This window comes from Symphalangus syndactylus, chromosome 1, assembly GCF_028878055.3.
Source record: "Symphalangus syndactylus isolate Jambi chromosome 1, NHGRI_mSymSyn1-v2.1_pri, whole genome shotgun sequence".
Lineage (NCBI taxonomy): Eukaryota > Metazoa > Chordata > Mammalia > Primates > Hylobatidae > Symphalangus > Symphalangus syndactylus.
Window position 1 is genome coordinate 16,701,643 of NC_072423.2, and position 14,774 is coordinate 16,716,416.

Below are 14,774 nucleotides of genomic sequence, written 5' to 3' on the forward strand. Positions count from 1 at the left end.
CTGATGTTTTCTTTCATTATCATCTCTTTGTCCTCAATGTTTTAGAATTTTTTTTTATTAGGTATCTTTTTTTCCATTTTTCTTGCTTGACATTTGTTAAGCTTCTTAATTTGAAGATTTGGATCTTCTATTTTTCTTTGGCTCTGACAAATCTTTTCATATTTATTTCTTTTAAGATGAATTTTTCTTTTTTTTGTGTTATGTTTTATCTTTCCAGAAATTCTAAGTCCCTTATTAGGCCTCTTGAATTTATTTTCTGTTATTTCCTTTTTTATTTCCATATCTTAAACCTTTTTGCACTATTTTCTATGATACTAAATTTTTTGTTCATAAGCTAAATTAGCTTCTTCAATCTTGGTAGGCTGAATAATTTTTACCATGATTTATAAACAGAGGAAAGATAGAACAGATTCTAAACTTTATTAGATAGATTTAGTTATAAATTTGTGTCTCTTATTATGACTTTCTTTGTTACCTATATTTTCTAAGTCTGTGTTTATATTAATAGGAACTGGAAAATGAATTTTTAATTTATTGAAGGGAAAATGTGATTGAACTAAGTTCTTTATCACTGTGACAATTTTACATATTTAGAGAATAATTGCAAGAGTTCTAATATCGTATTTACACGTATAACTTCTCACTTCTAAAATACTTAAAAACTAAAGAAATGTTAGATTTTAGAAGACAGTGGGTTTGTAACTCTTGTCTTCCTAACAGTTGGTATAGCCATCAGCCTCAGTAGGCCTTGAACAGAATAAAGAAGCAGCAGATTTAAGAGCTCTCAAAGAGCTGTAAATATCATTTTGTTCTGTTTTCAAGATTTATACAGTTTACATTCTCTTCTCTATTTTCATTAAACTTTTGTGAATTTTGGGTTGTGATAACTGATAGAGGAAGCATTCATGTAGACATAATTTTGCAAAAATATGAAAAATTGGGTATTTTTATATAATCTGTATGGCAAAATATTTTTAAGTTGTTCTTTGTATCATTATAAAATATAATTTGAAAAATAGTTCTTGTACAACTTTGATTAATCGCTTTTGATTTATTGAATTTTTTAGATGGAGTGAAGTTAGTAAACCCCCTACAATTCTTGTCTTATTTGTTAATTCCTTCCCTGTATTATTATAATGAGGACTCTAATTTGTGATGTTAAGCAGTTTATTGCACATCTCTTGGGTGTTTGGCATGTTTTGTACATTTAAGTACGTTATAACTTGCTTAAAAGATAGAATTTCTTGAAGCTGTGAATGTTAAGATTGACTCTGTGATTTTGGGTGAATACTTCATTCTATATAATAAAATAAGGTAATGTATTAAAGGGCGCCAGTACCTGTAGTATATACCTTGGTTAATAAACAGGAGCCACATAACCCCATTCACTTTGTATTTCTCTCTATTTTACCTGATTCTTCTAGACCTCTACATTTAAAATAACGACAGTGACCACCATGTGCTGGCTGTTCATTACAATACTCTTATTTCTTATATAAATTGCTCTATTTAGGACGAGTAAGCTCCCAGTGTTGGTAGATTTGTTACAACACAACAATAACAACTTCATAGTCGTAAAAGACATTGAATATTGAAGAGGTTTCATTATAATGATGTATATAAATGTCCTTAAAAAGAAGTGTTAATAGAAATAACCTTGTTAGTGTAATTATGCCTTTAACTTGTGAATTCCTTTGTCTTCCTGAAGAGTAAGTTAAAATATCCATCTTCTCTTGGTGATGGAGAGGGTGAGAGAAGAGACACACACACAAATCTTATGGTTAAAGGTCAACTTGGAATATGTTTTGAACATATCTTTCCTGTTGGCTCTTAGATTTCTGTTTGCTATCTTTTATTTTTGTCTTATGGCCTGTTTTAAAATCTTAACTTTATTATCATTTCCCAGAAAGTAGAAAGAAATATTTATAAACTAACGATAGGATTATTTGCAAACTTCAAACCAATCCTCATTGCTTGCTTTTTGCTATTAGATATTCCAGGAAAAGTAGTAAGTGACAATGCAAAAAATAGGGAAAAATGCAAAGAGAAAAATTGTGTAATAGCAGATTCTTTTCAGCCTCCTGGTGGCAGTTCATGTGTGTGTATGTGTACGTGTGTGTTTTTTTCCTTGTCAGGATTAATTCAGTGGGAAGTAATGTGACAGATTTTGCCATATGAATATTAATGGACCTTTTCATTTTACCTGGGTTAGTGATAGGTATAAAAAATAATCCTGAACATAATATATGGACCACCTTATTTCATATATTTTAACACCTATTATTGTACTATTATATGTAGATTTAAAAATACTGCTTTTATTGTTTTTGGCTCAAGTATATGATTTCTTGGTTAAAGCTGATCATTCCATAGAAACATTTTAAATGAAACGGCCCCTCAAGAGAAAGATAAGCTTTGTCCCTTCCGGGGTGTTTAGGCAGCAAAGACCTAGAGTATTATGGAATAATTTGTCCTAGGTCAGGCTGCTATAACTGTGTAAGGACAAAAGCAGAATGGAAGGAGATGGGAGCATCTGGGACCCATTTGTTTCCTTGAGAGGAGACAATGGATCTTTTTAAGGAAATTCTTGGATAAATCAGTGTTTCCTTCTTCTTTTCCTCTTTTCCTACAGGGTCCCTGTGTCCATGATGAGGACTCTGGCCTATCACTCATTGGAAAACCTGCCCTTCAGGCTCTTTTATATCACTGCCATTTTTATGAACATTTGAATCAGATGGTAAAACATTGTTACCTAGGACGGTGTATGTTTGATTTGAATTTTTCTGCTTTTGATAGAAATTCAGAAAGCAATGATTTAAATGGTAAGTACAATATCTTTATATTTTTATTTTTGTAATATGTAACTTTTAAAAACTGTTAAAAATACATATATTTGTTTCAAAAATTTGAAAAATGAAAGTATACAGGGAAAACATTCATTTCCAGTTCCACCACCCAGAGAGATGTATTTTCTTCCAGTCTTCTTTCTCTGTATAGCCTTTGTTTGTTTTATGTAATTATGTTCATATCTTGTGTACATTTGTGTATTTCCTTCTTTCACTAAATATTCTGCAGGCATTTTTGTATGTTATAAATTCTTCATGGAAATTATTTTTGACATCTTATTAATATTTTATAAGTTATGCCCATCAGTACAGTTTTATAGTTTCTTTCTCTATTAACGTCTCAAACTTTTTTGGAACTTTCACTTCTAGGCAATGTACAGTTTTTTTATCCTTCTTATGAATGAGACCTTTTCCCACTATATTTTCTAATTCATTTTGCTCATGTATCAAAAAGTTATTTATTTTAGTATGTTACTTGTCACAGTATTTTCCTGAAACCTTTTTATTCCTTTTGTTTGTTGGTTCTCATAGATTTGCTAAGTATAAGATCTGAGCACATAAAAATAATTATATCTCGTAATAAATAGTAATTTAATAATATAAATAGCTTTTATTTTTAAATTCATTTTTATAATAATTTTTTAGAATCTTGCCATAGTTTCAAACTTACAGAAAAGCTTCAGGAATAGTACAAAAAAATTCTCAAATGTTAACATTTTACTGTATTTACATCTTACCACATGTGTGTGTATGTGTATATAAATAAATGGATATGTATGATCTATATATATTCTTTCTGAGCCATTTAAGAGTTAAGTTGAAGACATGAAGTTCCTTTATCCCCAAATTATTAAGTGTGAATGTGTGATTCACTTTTCTGTTTACTTCTTGGAGGAATCAACAAAATGAGATTTGATGAAGTTTGAACATTTTAAATATCCCTATTAGAAAAGTGACTCACTTAATTGTTTACATTTCTCTGGATCAGTTACTCAGAGCGTGGCCCTTAAACTCAGAGCATGGCCCTTAAACTAACAGCATTGGCATCTCCTGTGAACTTGTTAGAAGTGAACACTCAGGGCTTCCACTCTGACCTGGGGTATTGGAGCCTCTGGGGCTGGGGCTGAAGCAGCCGCTTTAGCAAGCTCTCAGTGATTCTTATGCACATTAAAAAAAACTCTTTCCTTAGATTTTTTTTTTTTTTAAATAATGGTCTATCTCAGAAGCCAGATCCATGTACTTTTTTTTCTTTCTTTGGTTTTAAATTGGTTTCCTGTAATGAGTACCCTTTTAGTTAATTGTTACAGTTCGTAGGAGGGTGTCCATGTTAACAGTTTTCTCGTTGTTGCAGGTTTAGATGACTCATTCAAATTTTGGAGGGCTCCATCTAGGATAAGTCAGGATCGAGATCCAAGTTCTCTCTCCACCTCAGAAACAACGGTACTTGCAAAGAATGCATAAGTCCTTCATTTTGAATCTCTGAAAAAATTTGAATTTGCATAGTGGAAGAGTTAAGAATACAAAGTGTAAGGTTATAACAGCTATGATTTATTCTAAGTGCTGTCTGCAGAATTTTGCTAAATTATTGTATTCAACCTGCACATCAGTTGTACATTACAGATACTTATCTTGCTTTTCTGTGTGCGCAAGCCACTCTGAAGTAAAGTAACTTTGTGATCATTAGTGCTATAGGTAGCAGAACTGGAGTTTGAACTAGGGTGTGCCTTGCTACGGTATAGCTACACCGAATATCCCTTTAGTTGAGAATTTTCAACCTCTCTCCTACCTTTTTTGAAAGTACAAAAGTGTGAAAATATGTTTATCACTAGTATTAGAAGAGAACAAATCCTACGTGATTAAAAATGGTTGATTACCCTGAAATTGTGCTTAAGGGCAGGGCAATATGAAGAACATTCAAATGATTCTAGTGTGGTGCTGACAACTTTAAACACACTTCTAAATACTTGCATCACATAGAAGTTTATCTGGAATACCTGAAATTTATATATGCCTGTCTGCATGCCTTCTTTGCTTCCCCTTTCATTCATGCATTAGTTGCTTTTTTTGCAGAAAAGTTTGAAACACTGAGTATTTATAAGGAATGATTGATACTAGGTTTCAGTTATTTACAAACATGCAGAATCATTTATTCTCAACTGGGAAACGTTACTTTTAATTTTAAAGGGTTTTTGGAATAATTACTGTATTATACAACATATCAGGAAGGCAAAGATTTGATACACCTGTTTCCAGAAACAAAAATAATATGAGAATAATAATTATTATACAGACATTATAATGTAAAGATTATGTTTAATCTATCTCCTAGTTTCTCAAAAGACTGATACGTTTTGCTACAGTTTTAAGTCTTTTTTTCCCTAGATTCAAGAGAAGTATTTGTGTTTAGTGCTACATTGGATCTTCATATGGAAAAGTAAGAGTTTCCACTAGATGTCATGCTTTCCTTTCCAAGGTGGAGATAGTGTGTACCTTTGTCTCAACAAGAGCAGTAATATGATAAATGCCGAAGTGAATTGTCTTAATTGGTTACTTAGTTCACAGAAGGACGGCATGAATGTGTGCTTAACCGGGCGCAGTGGCTCACGCCTGTAATCCCAGCACTTTGGGAGGCTGAGGCGGGTGGATCACGAGGTCAGGAGATCGAGACCACGGTGAAACCCCGTCTCTACTAAAAATACAAAAAAAAAAATTAGCCGGGTGTGGTCGCGGGCGCCTGTAGTCCCAGCTACTCGGAGAGGCTGAGGCAGGAGAATGGCGTGAACCCGGGAGGCGGAGCTTGCAGTGAGCCGAGATTGCGCCACTGCACTCCAGCCTGGGTGACAGAGCAAGACTCCGTCTCAAAAAAAAAAAAAAAAAAAAGCAAATTTTGTTTGGTTAGCCTATTTGTCAAAAGGGCTCGAGACTAGCCTTGAAATCTTTGTACATATTTCAGTTTTTTTGCTTTTAATAGGTACTCAGTAAATAATAATTGCTCTAATTAACTTTGAGTTATCTTAGCTATTTCGTGGTGAGCACTCAAGTCGTATTTATCCTATACAAGAAAACCTAAATACAAAAAGCAAAAGCATATCAACCTTTTGAATTTCTCTATTTTATAATAACATATAAATCTTACAGGTTAGAATACTAGATTTTCTGAGAAAATTTGGAAATTCTTATTGTAGTCATTATTAAAGAAAGAAGCACCCCGATTAAAGTGAAGATCTTTAACTTGTTTGTGTTTAGATATAACACAGACTTTTAGAAATATATACCAATGGAATCTTTTCAGTTTTTTTTAAAGAATTTTGTAATATGTGTAAAATTTATTTCTTATTGTTTTCTCCAAAGGCTAGTGTATTCTGTTAGAATTTTCACAGAGTTTACTTTTTACTTTTTTGGGAGGTTTCCAAACAGAATTTTTAGAATGGGTGACTTTTATTTACAAAAATAGTTTTAGTACACTAATTCTACTAGTTATATTTTCTTTACCGTACCCAAGATGATGTGTATCTTTGTCCCAGCAGGAAAAAAATCTGGAGAGTGTTTTCATTCTGCCAGTATTACTTTAAACCAAAGCTGTCAGTACTTAGACCAAGTCATACTTTCTTATGTGTAAGAAAATGTTGAAGTTACAAATTGAGGTATAAGTTGAGTGGATGTAAATCTTTTTTTTTTTTTTTTTTTTTTTTTTTGAGAAGGAGTCTCGCTCTTTCACCCAGGCTGGAGTGCAGTGGCGTGATCTTGGCTCATTGCAGGCTCCGCCCCCGGGGGTTCACGCCATTCTCCTGCCTCAGCCTCCCGCGTAGCTGGGACTACAGGCGCCCGCCACCTCGCCCGGCTAATTTTTTGTATTTTTAGTAGAGATGGGGTTTCACCATGTTAGCCAGGATGGTCTCGATCTCCTCACCTCGTGATCCGCCTGCCTCAGCCTCCCAAAGTGCTGGGATTACAGGCGTGAGCCACCACGCCCCGCCGAGTGGATGTAAATCTTATTAATCAGCTTATCTGCTTATTTATATCTTTGTTTTGTCTATCTCAGAATTGAGAAAAAATGCAATCTTTTATTGGTTGGTTGGCTGGTTTTTCTATTTTGTCTTTCCAAGGAAAGCATCATCTTTTGATTTGGGTCATGTCATCCAGCATGTTCTCCTGGGTCACTATCCATTTTGTGCTGTTAATGCCAAGTTAGGGACTTTCATGCTGTTACCTAATGTATATTAGTTCAGTTGTTTGCCAAGCGTTGTAAGGATTGTTGGGTCCTGTATGTTTGATAAACTGCAGATAGAGTAAGCAGAGTGTCATTGTTAGCTTTGGGGCATCGCCCTTGTTAATGCTTCCTCAGGAGTGGCCTCTATCAAACTCGATATTCTCCTCCTCCGGGGTAGGAGGATGCAGCCATTAGGTGTAGTTTTTCGTCTCGAAATCACGTTTATATCCAAGATGGATAGCTGTTTGTGCCTCTTACACACCTGTGTGCAGCAACAGCTTTATGACCAAAATTCGGTCTCTTCTGCTGTTCCTGAGCAGAACTATGTCTGTATTTTTTTAAATTTATCAGTTGTCAAATTAAAACGTGGGAAATGTAATTCCTTTCTTTTTGAGCCTTTCTTTGTGAGCTATGTGATACTTTCAAACTTTTTCTGGAGCATGGATTTAAAGCAAACTGATTTTAGTTTTTCTAAACATTTAAAGAGAATTTTTACACTTCATAGTCTTAAATAAACGGAAAAGCATTGTTACTATTTTGCAAAAGAGGAAATTAGGACATGGAGTAAGGTCCCACTCCACGAAGTGGATGCTTGTTCAAGTTCCTAGCGTGGTAACTGGTAGACCATTCTTTTGAGTCCAGAAGTATGTTTGCTTCCTTCTTCACTCTAGGGCCAGATGTGATTGATCCCATAAAAGATGGTGTAGTCAAGGGACAGTGAGGTTTCTTTAAAAGGAATGATGAAATGAAAAGTGATTTTGTGTAGGCCGTGGCAACTGAAATGGGCTTTAAAATATTATCCCCTTCTCTTTTATATGCATACACACATTTGCAAGGGACTGAAAAGATTCAAATATTCCTTAGGATTCAGTGACCACTTAACAAATGACAAAAGTCTACTTGAGAACATAAAGCATACTTAGACTTTCTAACTAAATATGAAGTTGTGTTATACTGAAGGCATTAACATTCAGAAAATGCAAGAGGCTGTTTGGAGTAGAATGTGGGACGGAAAGCTAAAGTTTGATGACCTGACTAATCAGATAGGAATTAGTTAAGAAAGCTGTATCAGCTTTTGGATTTGAAGAGGTAAGATATAATAGCTATAAAGATAAAGATGTAAGGATATTTCAGCAGCATGGAATGGCATGAAACATTACAACTGATATGAGAGAAAAAATGTATTGACATTCATTTGATGGTATTTAAAATTGTTTTATAGAAAGAAGAGTGGACGGAGGACAATTTAAGCAGGGATGGATCCAAGAGGCTTTCTAAAAGAAAAATAGTTTTTACATAGGCATCACTGATAGGACATAAAAATACCTCCAGCATGGTGACCCCAGGAAAACTTGAGGAGGTGGCAGTTTGTGTGATGGTGGAAAGAGAAAGAAAATGTTATACTCTGTTTAAATAAATTTCAGCTACTTGTGGATTATCCAGAGTCTAACAACCTTGTATATTTAGTTAGGAGGAAAATACAAGTGAGACGAGCTCTTGGAAATTTGTGCTCTTAGATTACTCACAGGACGGCATAGGAACTGTGACTATGTTGTGGTGATAATCTGTCTCTTTAAGTGATCCTTTAGTTAGACATGCAAGAATCGTCTATCATCTTCTGCTCATTCCTTCAGAGGAATTTTCTGAGCTTTCTTTTTTTACGTATCTTGTACATAATGCATTTGAATTATGAATCTATTAGTTGAAATAATTTAAATTTCTTGTTACAATTTGGTTAGAATTAATGATTACAAATTGAAAAGCATGCCAAAGCTTTCCTGCTCTTGGGCATATAGAGAAAGGTATTATTTATTAAAATGAACACATGGAACTTAGAATCTCTTAGAAACCCTTCATATCTTATATTTCTCCATGTTTTCAAAACGTGGCTAGGCTTGTACTTTATTTTTTTCACACTACAATCCTTATTTTCTCCCTTTGTACCTTTTTAAAAACAATTAAATAAACTTTTTTGGCACCAGTACTGCTTTTGAGGGAAGATGATTAAACTATTATTAGATCATTTTGACAAATACAATATTCAAGTTCTGAATTAACTTTCAAAAGGAGTTAAAGTGTCTTGTTTCTGTAAGACAGATACAAAGAAAATCATTTTTGTACATTGATGCATTTTTGCTTGTATGACAGAAATTGTTTTTTACACTCCAATTCTACTTGGATATGGCAAATGACTTTGCTATTTTCAGTGATTTCAAAGGGACTTTCTTAATTTTAGCTGCTTATTTTACACTGAAGCATAATTTAGAAACCTTTAGTTACCAAATCTGCTTACAAACACATTGAAGAACAATTTTTTTTCAGTTTTTATAAGCAAGATTTGAGTCCATTTTATTTTTTATTTTCCCCTAGTTTTGAGCTAAAATGACAAAACTGTATATATTTGAGATATACAGTGAGATTACTTGATATATGTATATGTGATGAAATGATTACTGCAGTCAAATTAGTTAACACATCTGTCACCTTAGAGTTAACCTTTTTTTGTTTGTTTTTTGTGGTGAGAACACTTAAGGTCTACTCTCTTAAGAAATTTCAAGTAGACTGTGCAGTGTTATTAACCATATTCACCATGCTACACATTAGATCCCCAGAACATACTCATCTTATCTGAAAGTTTGCACTCTGACCAAACATCTCCCCTTTTCCCCAGCTCCTATCCCCTAGCAACATCCATTACACTAATCTGAGTCTGTTTTAGAACAGTACCTTTAAGTAGCATCAACCTGCTCTAAAAAGCTTGTATTGTCTTTTGTAATATCTGTAAAGTGATAAGGCTAGAAATATATTCAAATTCAGATTTTTTTTGTCTTATTGAGGGATTATAAATTGAAGATCTCAGGATATGTCATGTGGCAGATGTGAAAGCGAGGGAAAAGTCTAGATTGTGATTTTGCACTCAGCACATTCTAATGAATTGAGCAAGTGATAGATACAAGAATTAGACTCTCGCTGTTATAAGAGGACAACTCTAGTTATCCTACTTACTGTGAGGTAGAGAGCAGCGAGAAGCTTGACAGGAAGGGATGACTTAAGCAGACTAAGTTTGCTCTTAAACTAAGCCAATTCCTTCTCCTTCACCTGGGATGGGGCAGGTGAAGTTAGTCTAGCTGAAGTTCCACGGGGACACAGGGGGATCAGGGAGAAAGAAGCAAGCCTGTCAAACAAGGCCAGCTAGCTTTCTCAAGAGGTACGTCTGAGGACTGCCTCTGATTTTAACGCATTTATGCTGTCATGAATGCAGTTCTGGACTGAGAATCCTAATTACTCTCAACTCGGACAAATCCCTTGTGGTCCTTTTCTCTAAATGAGGACGTGGACTAGGTCAGGCTTTTTCTACCTATAGCTTCATAGGCTCATACTGCACCTTCCAGTAGCTAATACTTGAATGCCAAAATTGTCTAGTTATTACTTGGATTTTAAGGTGAAAAGTAACATATTTACATATCGATGTACTTTATCAAATGTAACCAAATACTATCTATTGGAGATTAAACAAGCAAAGATTTGAGCATAGAACTGGGACAATTTGCTTTAATACTATTTTGCTTTTAGTTATTAAAATAGCAATATGTTAATTTAGCACACTTAAAAAATAGAGGCTAGTAGAAATATAAATCATCCATAATCAATTTTAAAGCGCCATATAAAGCAATCATTGTGTTTCCCCAACCACATGGGGTAAGTTATAATACAGTAAGGTACTTTCTGAAAGCATCTTTTCTAAACTTGTGTATCCCTTCTGTGGACTAGACTAAGGAAAGTCACATCTTTACTAATGCCTGACCTTTGTCATGAATCACAACTTTGCTTTCTTCTAATGAGCCAGGTATTTAGTGGGCCCTTATAAGCTTTCTTTTCCCACATTGATCATTGAAACCACAAAGCAGGTACCTACTTCTATTTATATCACTAATAAGGCCTTCTTGAGTCTTTATCAGTTGGAAGAATGTTCAGTGAAATGATAAAGGATTTCAGCATCATTAACCCGTTAACTTTTCTTATACAACCAAAAGAGTTGTGGCAGGAGCCAGATATATTAGCTTGTGCATAGTTTGTGATATCAGTCTTGGCATAGGATTATTTTCTTCACAGAACTATAAATGTTGTCTTGATATCTGTTGACAGGAACATTTTTTCACATACCTCTCATTGCCAATTGTAGGCAAATATATTTTTAAAAATAAACAAGCTTTAGGTTATTTTTACCTAGTATCTGTATCTAATATTACATAAAATAAGGCACTTAATGTTTATTTATGATTAACTTATTTAGACTGAACTTTTTTCCAGATTTACTTTTTAGATTACTTTATGTGCTTAGCTTACATTTTTTAGCTGCAGCTTTCTCACTTACTTCTTGGCATCATGACTGTTAATGCGGTGAAAGATGGTTAAGGGCTCAAGTTAAAAGAGGGATTTAAAAAACTGTATATTCCATTTTTAGTAATTTCTTCAAATTTATATTCTGTTTACTATTAGAAACTGCAAATGAAAATAGCCTTAGTTTTTGCTTTCATTTCATCATGGTAATTCTAAGGTACTCTACTTTAAGTGTTAAGATATATACACAATCAATGTACAAATACTGTGAGCTACATAGGATCTGAGTCTGGAATGATGGTTTATAACTTCTATGGATAGCTAATGTTGTGTTGCATGTACTGATATGGAGGCTACCCAGGTATGGGCACTTCATGTTACTTCACGGAAGAGAAATTGATGGTAAGGAAAAGAGTTATCTGACTTCACCACGTGTTTTTCACCTAAGAGGTGCCAAACACATCACTTTGTGCTTTTTCAGTCTTAGAAGGTCGCTCTGCTCATTATAAACCTGTAGGTGAAATCGTACTTGCTTTCCACAGATTTTATGTTTAATGTTGTATTTGGAAACAATCTCAGCATATTGGCACAGTTTTTTAGTGTTCTTCCTTGATAGGAGGTGAGGTAGAGAAAAATCTTTTAATACTTCTAATTTTTTAGGCACTATTAAAATTTATGTGTGCCATTTGGAACATTAAAAATATCTTTATTATGAACCAAGAAATGCAAAAATCACAATGAATTACAGTTAAGGTGGTATATTTTAGCCTTTCTAACATTTGGGCAATGAGGGAATTGGCCTTATGGGAACCTTAAACTCCTAAATGGGCCTCAAGTCAATACTGCTCCTTTGAGTTACTGATTTATGTAAATGATAACAATTCCCAATTCCTTTAAGAAGAAGTGGAAATGCCATTTAAAAAAACTGCTGTAACTCCCAAGATATGGAATCTTTTCTAGTTATCCTAACTAGTATAATTTTGTTTTAAACCTTCTTGTTTAAGGATATCTTGTGTGTATGTTGCCTGTTTCATTTTCCGTACTGTAACATTAATAAGTAAAATAATTTACTGATTTTATAGGTGGCACCTTCATTGGAGAGTACTGAATTTCAGCCACTTGTGCAGTCAACAACACTTCTACCTGAAGCCTCCCATGACCAGTTTGTGGCTCAAGGTATCCTTTTAGTGAAGACATTCTACCTTCAAAAAGAAAAATGACAAGTTGGTCCAGACAGATATTTTGAAAGTAAATGTCTAAAGAACAGAATTTTAATGAAATAAGTTATAGACCATTATGAAATACATTTAGAACCAATATATCAGAAATTAATAAAATAAATGCTCTTAACTAATAAATGGAATTTGGCTCTCAAATAAATAGTCCAATTCCTGTATGGCTCCTTATTAGGCACTCATAGGTATTGGACATTTCAATTTGGGAACTGATGGGTATAACTTAACTTTATTTTTTCCCTTCTTTTGAGAAAACACTTTGCTACAAGTAATCCACTTGAAAATAAAGCGATTCTGGTCTTAAGTATTTTCTAAGGCTGTGCTTCCATTTAAAGGCACATAAAATGTGTTGAGTCTTTATTTTATTAGAAATGCACAATACACAACTTGGGACTAATTTTTATTAATGACAATATATAAGTTTTGCTCCTTGTACTAGGAACTGTTTCCAACCCTGCTATGCTTCAAATTTGCAACTTTGCTTTTTTTTTTTTTTTTTTTTTTTTAGTTCTAGTGAGTATATAAGCCTTATTCAGTAGCATGAAATTCCTGACTTGAAAGGACTATACTACCTAAAAAGAAAGTAATTTTAAACCCTGGCATACATATAAGTATATGCAGAAAAAGTGCTTTCTGAAACATTTAGAAAAACTTTCTGAATTAAAACTTTGAACTTTCATTACAATATTTGTTCCAATAATTTCCTAAACAGTGTTCCATTTTGGTTTTTAGTAATTCATGTTCACTATATATAAAATTATTTAACTATAGAAAATACTCATTTGATCTTCTTAAGAACAAAAGGAGCAAACTCAGATTATTTAAATGGCTAAGGACATAGGGCATGAAATGACATTCGATCATGAGTTTCATGAACATTTATCTCTAAAAGCATGTTGCCTTACTCTTATTTTTAACAGCTTTATTGAGATATAATTCACCTACCATATAATTCACTTGTTTAAAGTGTATACTTTATTGGTTTTAAGTATATTCAGAGTTGTGCAACCATCACCACGATCAATTTTAGGATATTTCCATCATCCTGCAAAAAAACCCTATACCCATTAGCAGTCACTCCGTGTCTCCCCCATTCTTGGCACTCTAAGGAATCACTAATCTACTTTCCTTCTTTATAGATTTGTCCGTTTTGGACATTTTGTATGAATGGAATCATATAACATGTGGTCTTGTGTGACTGGCTTCTTTCACTTAGTGTGCTGTTTTCAAGGTTCATCCATGTTCTAGCATGTATCAGAACTTCATTTATTTATTGACAAATAATATTCCACTGTATGAATATATTACATTTACCCATTCATCACGTGATATAGGCATTTGTGTGGACATACAGGCTTTCTGTTTTTTGTTTGGATTACCCTTGATTTTAAATTTATTTTATTTTCAAGTATTATGCTTTTTTTTTTTTTTTTTTTTGAGGCAGTCTCACTCTGTTGCCCAGGCTAGAGTGCAGTGGCGCAATCCTGGCTCACTGCAGTCCCTGCCTCCTGGGTTCAGGTGATTCTTCTGCCTCAGCCTCCTGAGTAGCTGGGATTACAGAGGTGTGCCGCCACACCTGGCTAATTTTTGTATTTTTAGTAGAGCCTGGGTTTCATCATGTTGCCCAGGCTGGTTTCTAACCCCTGACCTCAGATGATCCACCTGCCTTGGCCTCCCAAAGTGCTGGGATTACAGACATGAGCCACCATGCCTGTCCACAAATAGTATGCTTTAAATGTATATTTATGCAATTTTACTCTTTGCCAATCATTTCAGCACATATATATGACCAAAAAAAAAAAAAAAAAAAAAAAGCATATAGAAGAAAGAATACCCACAGAAAGGGGAGGCATGAACAGAGGATTAATTCTCACAATTTTTTGGTGATGTATGATGCTATCAGGTATATTCCTTTTTTTTCAAAACTTGGAAATAAGAGATCAGGGTGTCAAATGTCCTCCTTAGTTTTACAAAATAAATGAGCAAGAAAATTGAAAAAATATGTATCAATTTATATTCTGAACTAGCTCTCTTTACAGAAAAATTCAGAAAAGGTTTCTATATGCTTGCTCTAGAAGTGCTGAAGATATGTAATACATATTTTATGAATACTGAAAGATTTCCCTTGAAATCATTTGGACA

At 33.9% G+C, this 14,774-nt stretch overlaps 1 protein-coding gene across 8 annotated transcripts in view; it reads left to right on the plus strand.

Annotated features, from left to right (window-relative positions):
* RTTN (rotatin) overlaps positions 1 to 14,774 on the plus strand; it is a 205,391-nt gene that overhangs the window by 132,181 nt on the left and 58,436 nt on the right. For all 8 annotated transcript variants that reach the window (XR_010120163.1, XR_010120168.1, XM_055296715.2 and 5 more), the window contains 3 exons: positions 2,633 to 2,822; positions 4,198 to 4,286; positions 12,480 to 12,573. Coding sequence is in view for 6 of the 8 variants with exons in the window: in XM_055296715.2 (XP_055152690.1) it covers positions 2,633 to 2,822; positions 4,198 to 4,286; positions 12,480 to 12,573 (373 nt within the window). In the remaining 2 variants the exon portion in view is untranslated. The remainder of the gene's footprint in view (positions 1 to 2,632; positions 2,823 to 4,197; positions 4,287 to 12,479; positions 12,574 to 14,774) is intronic.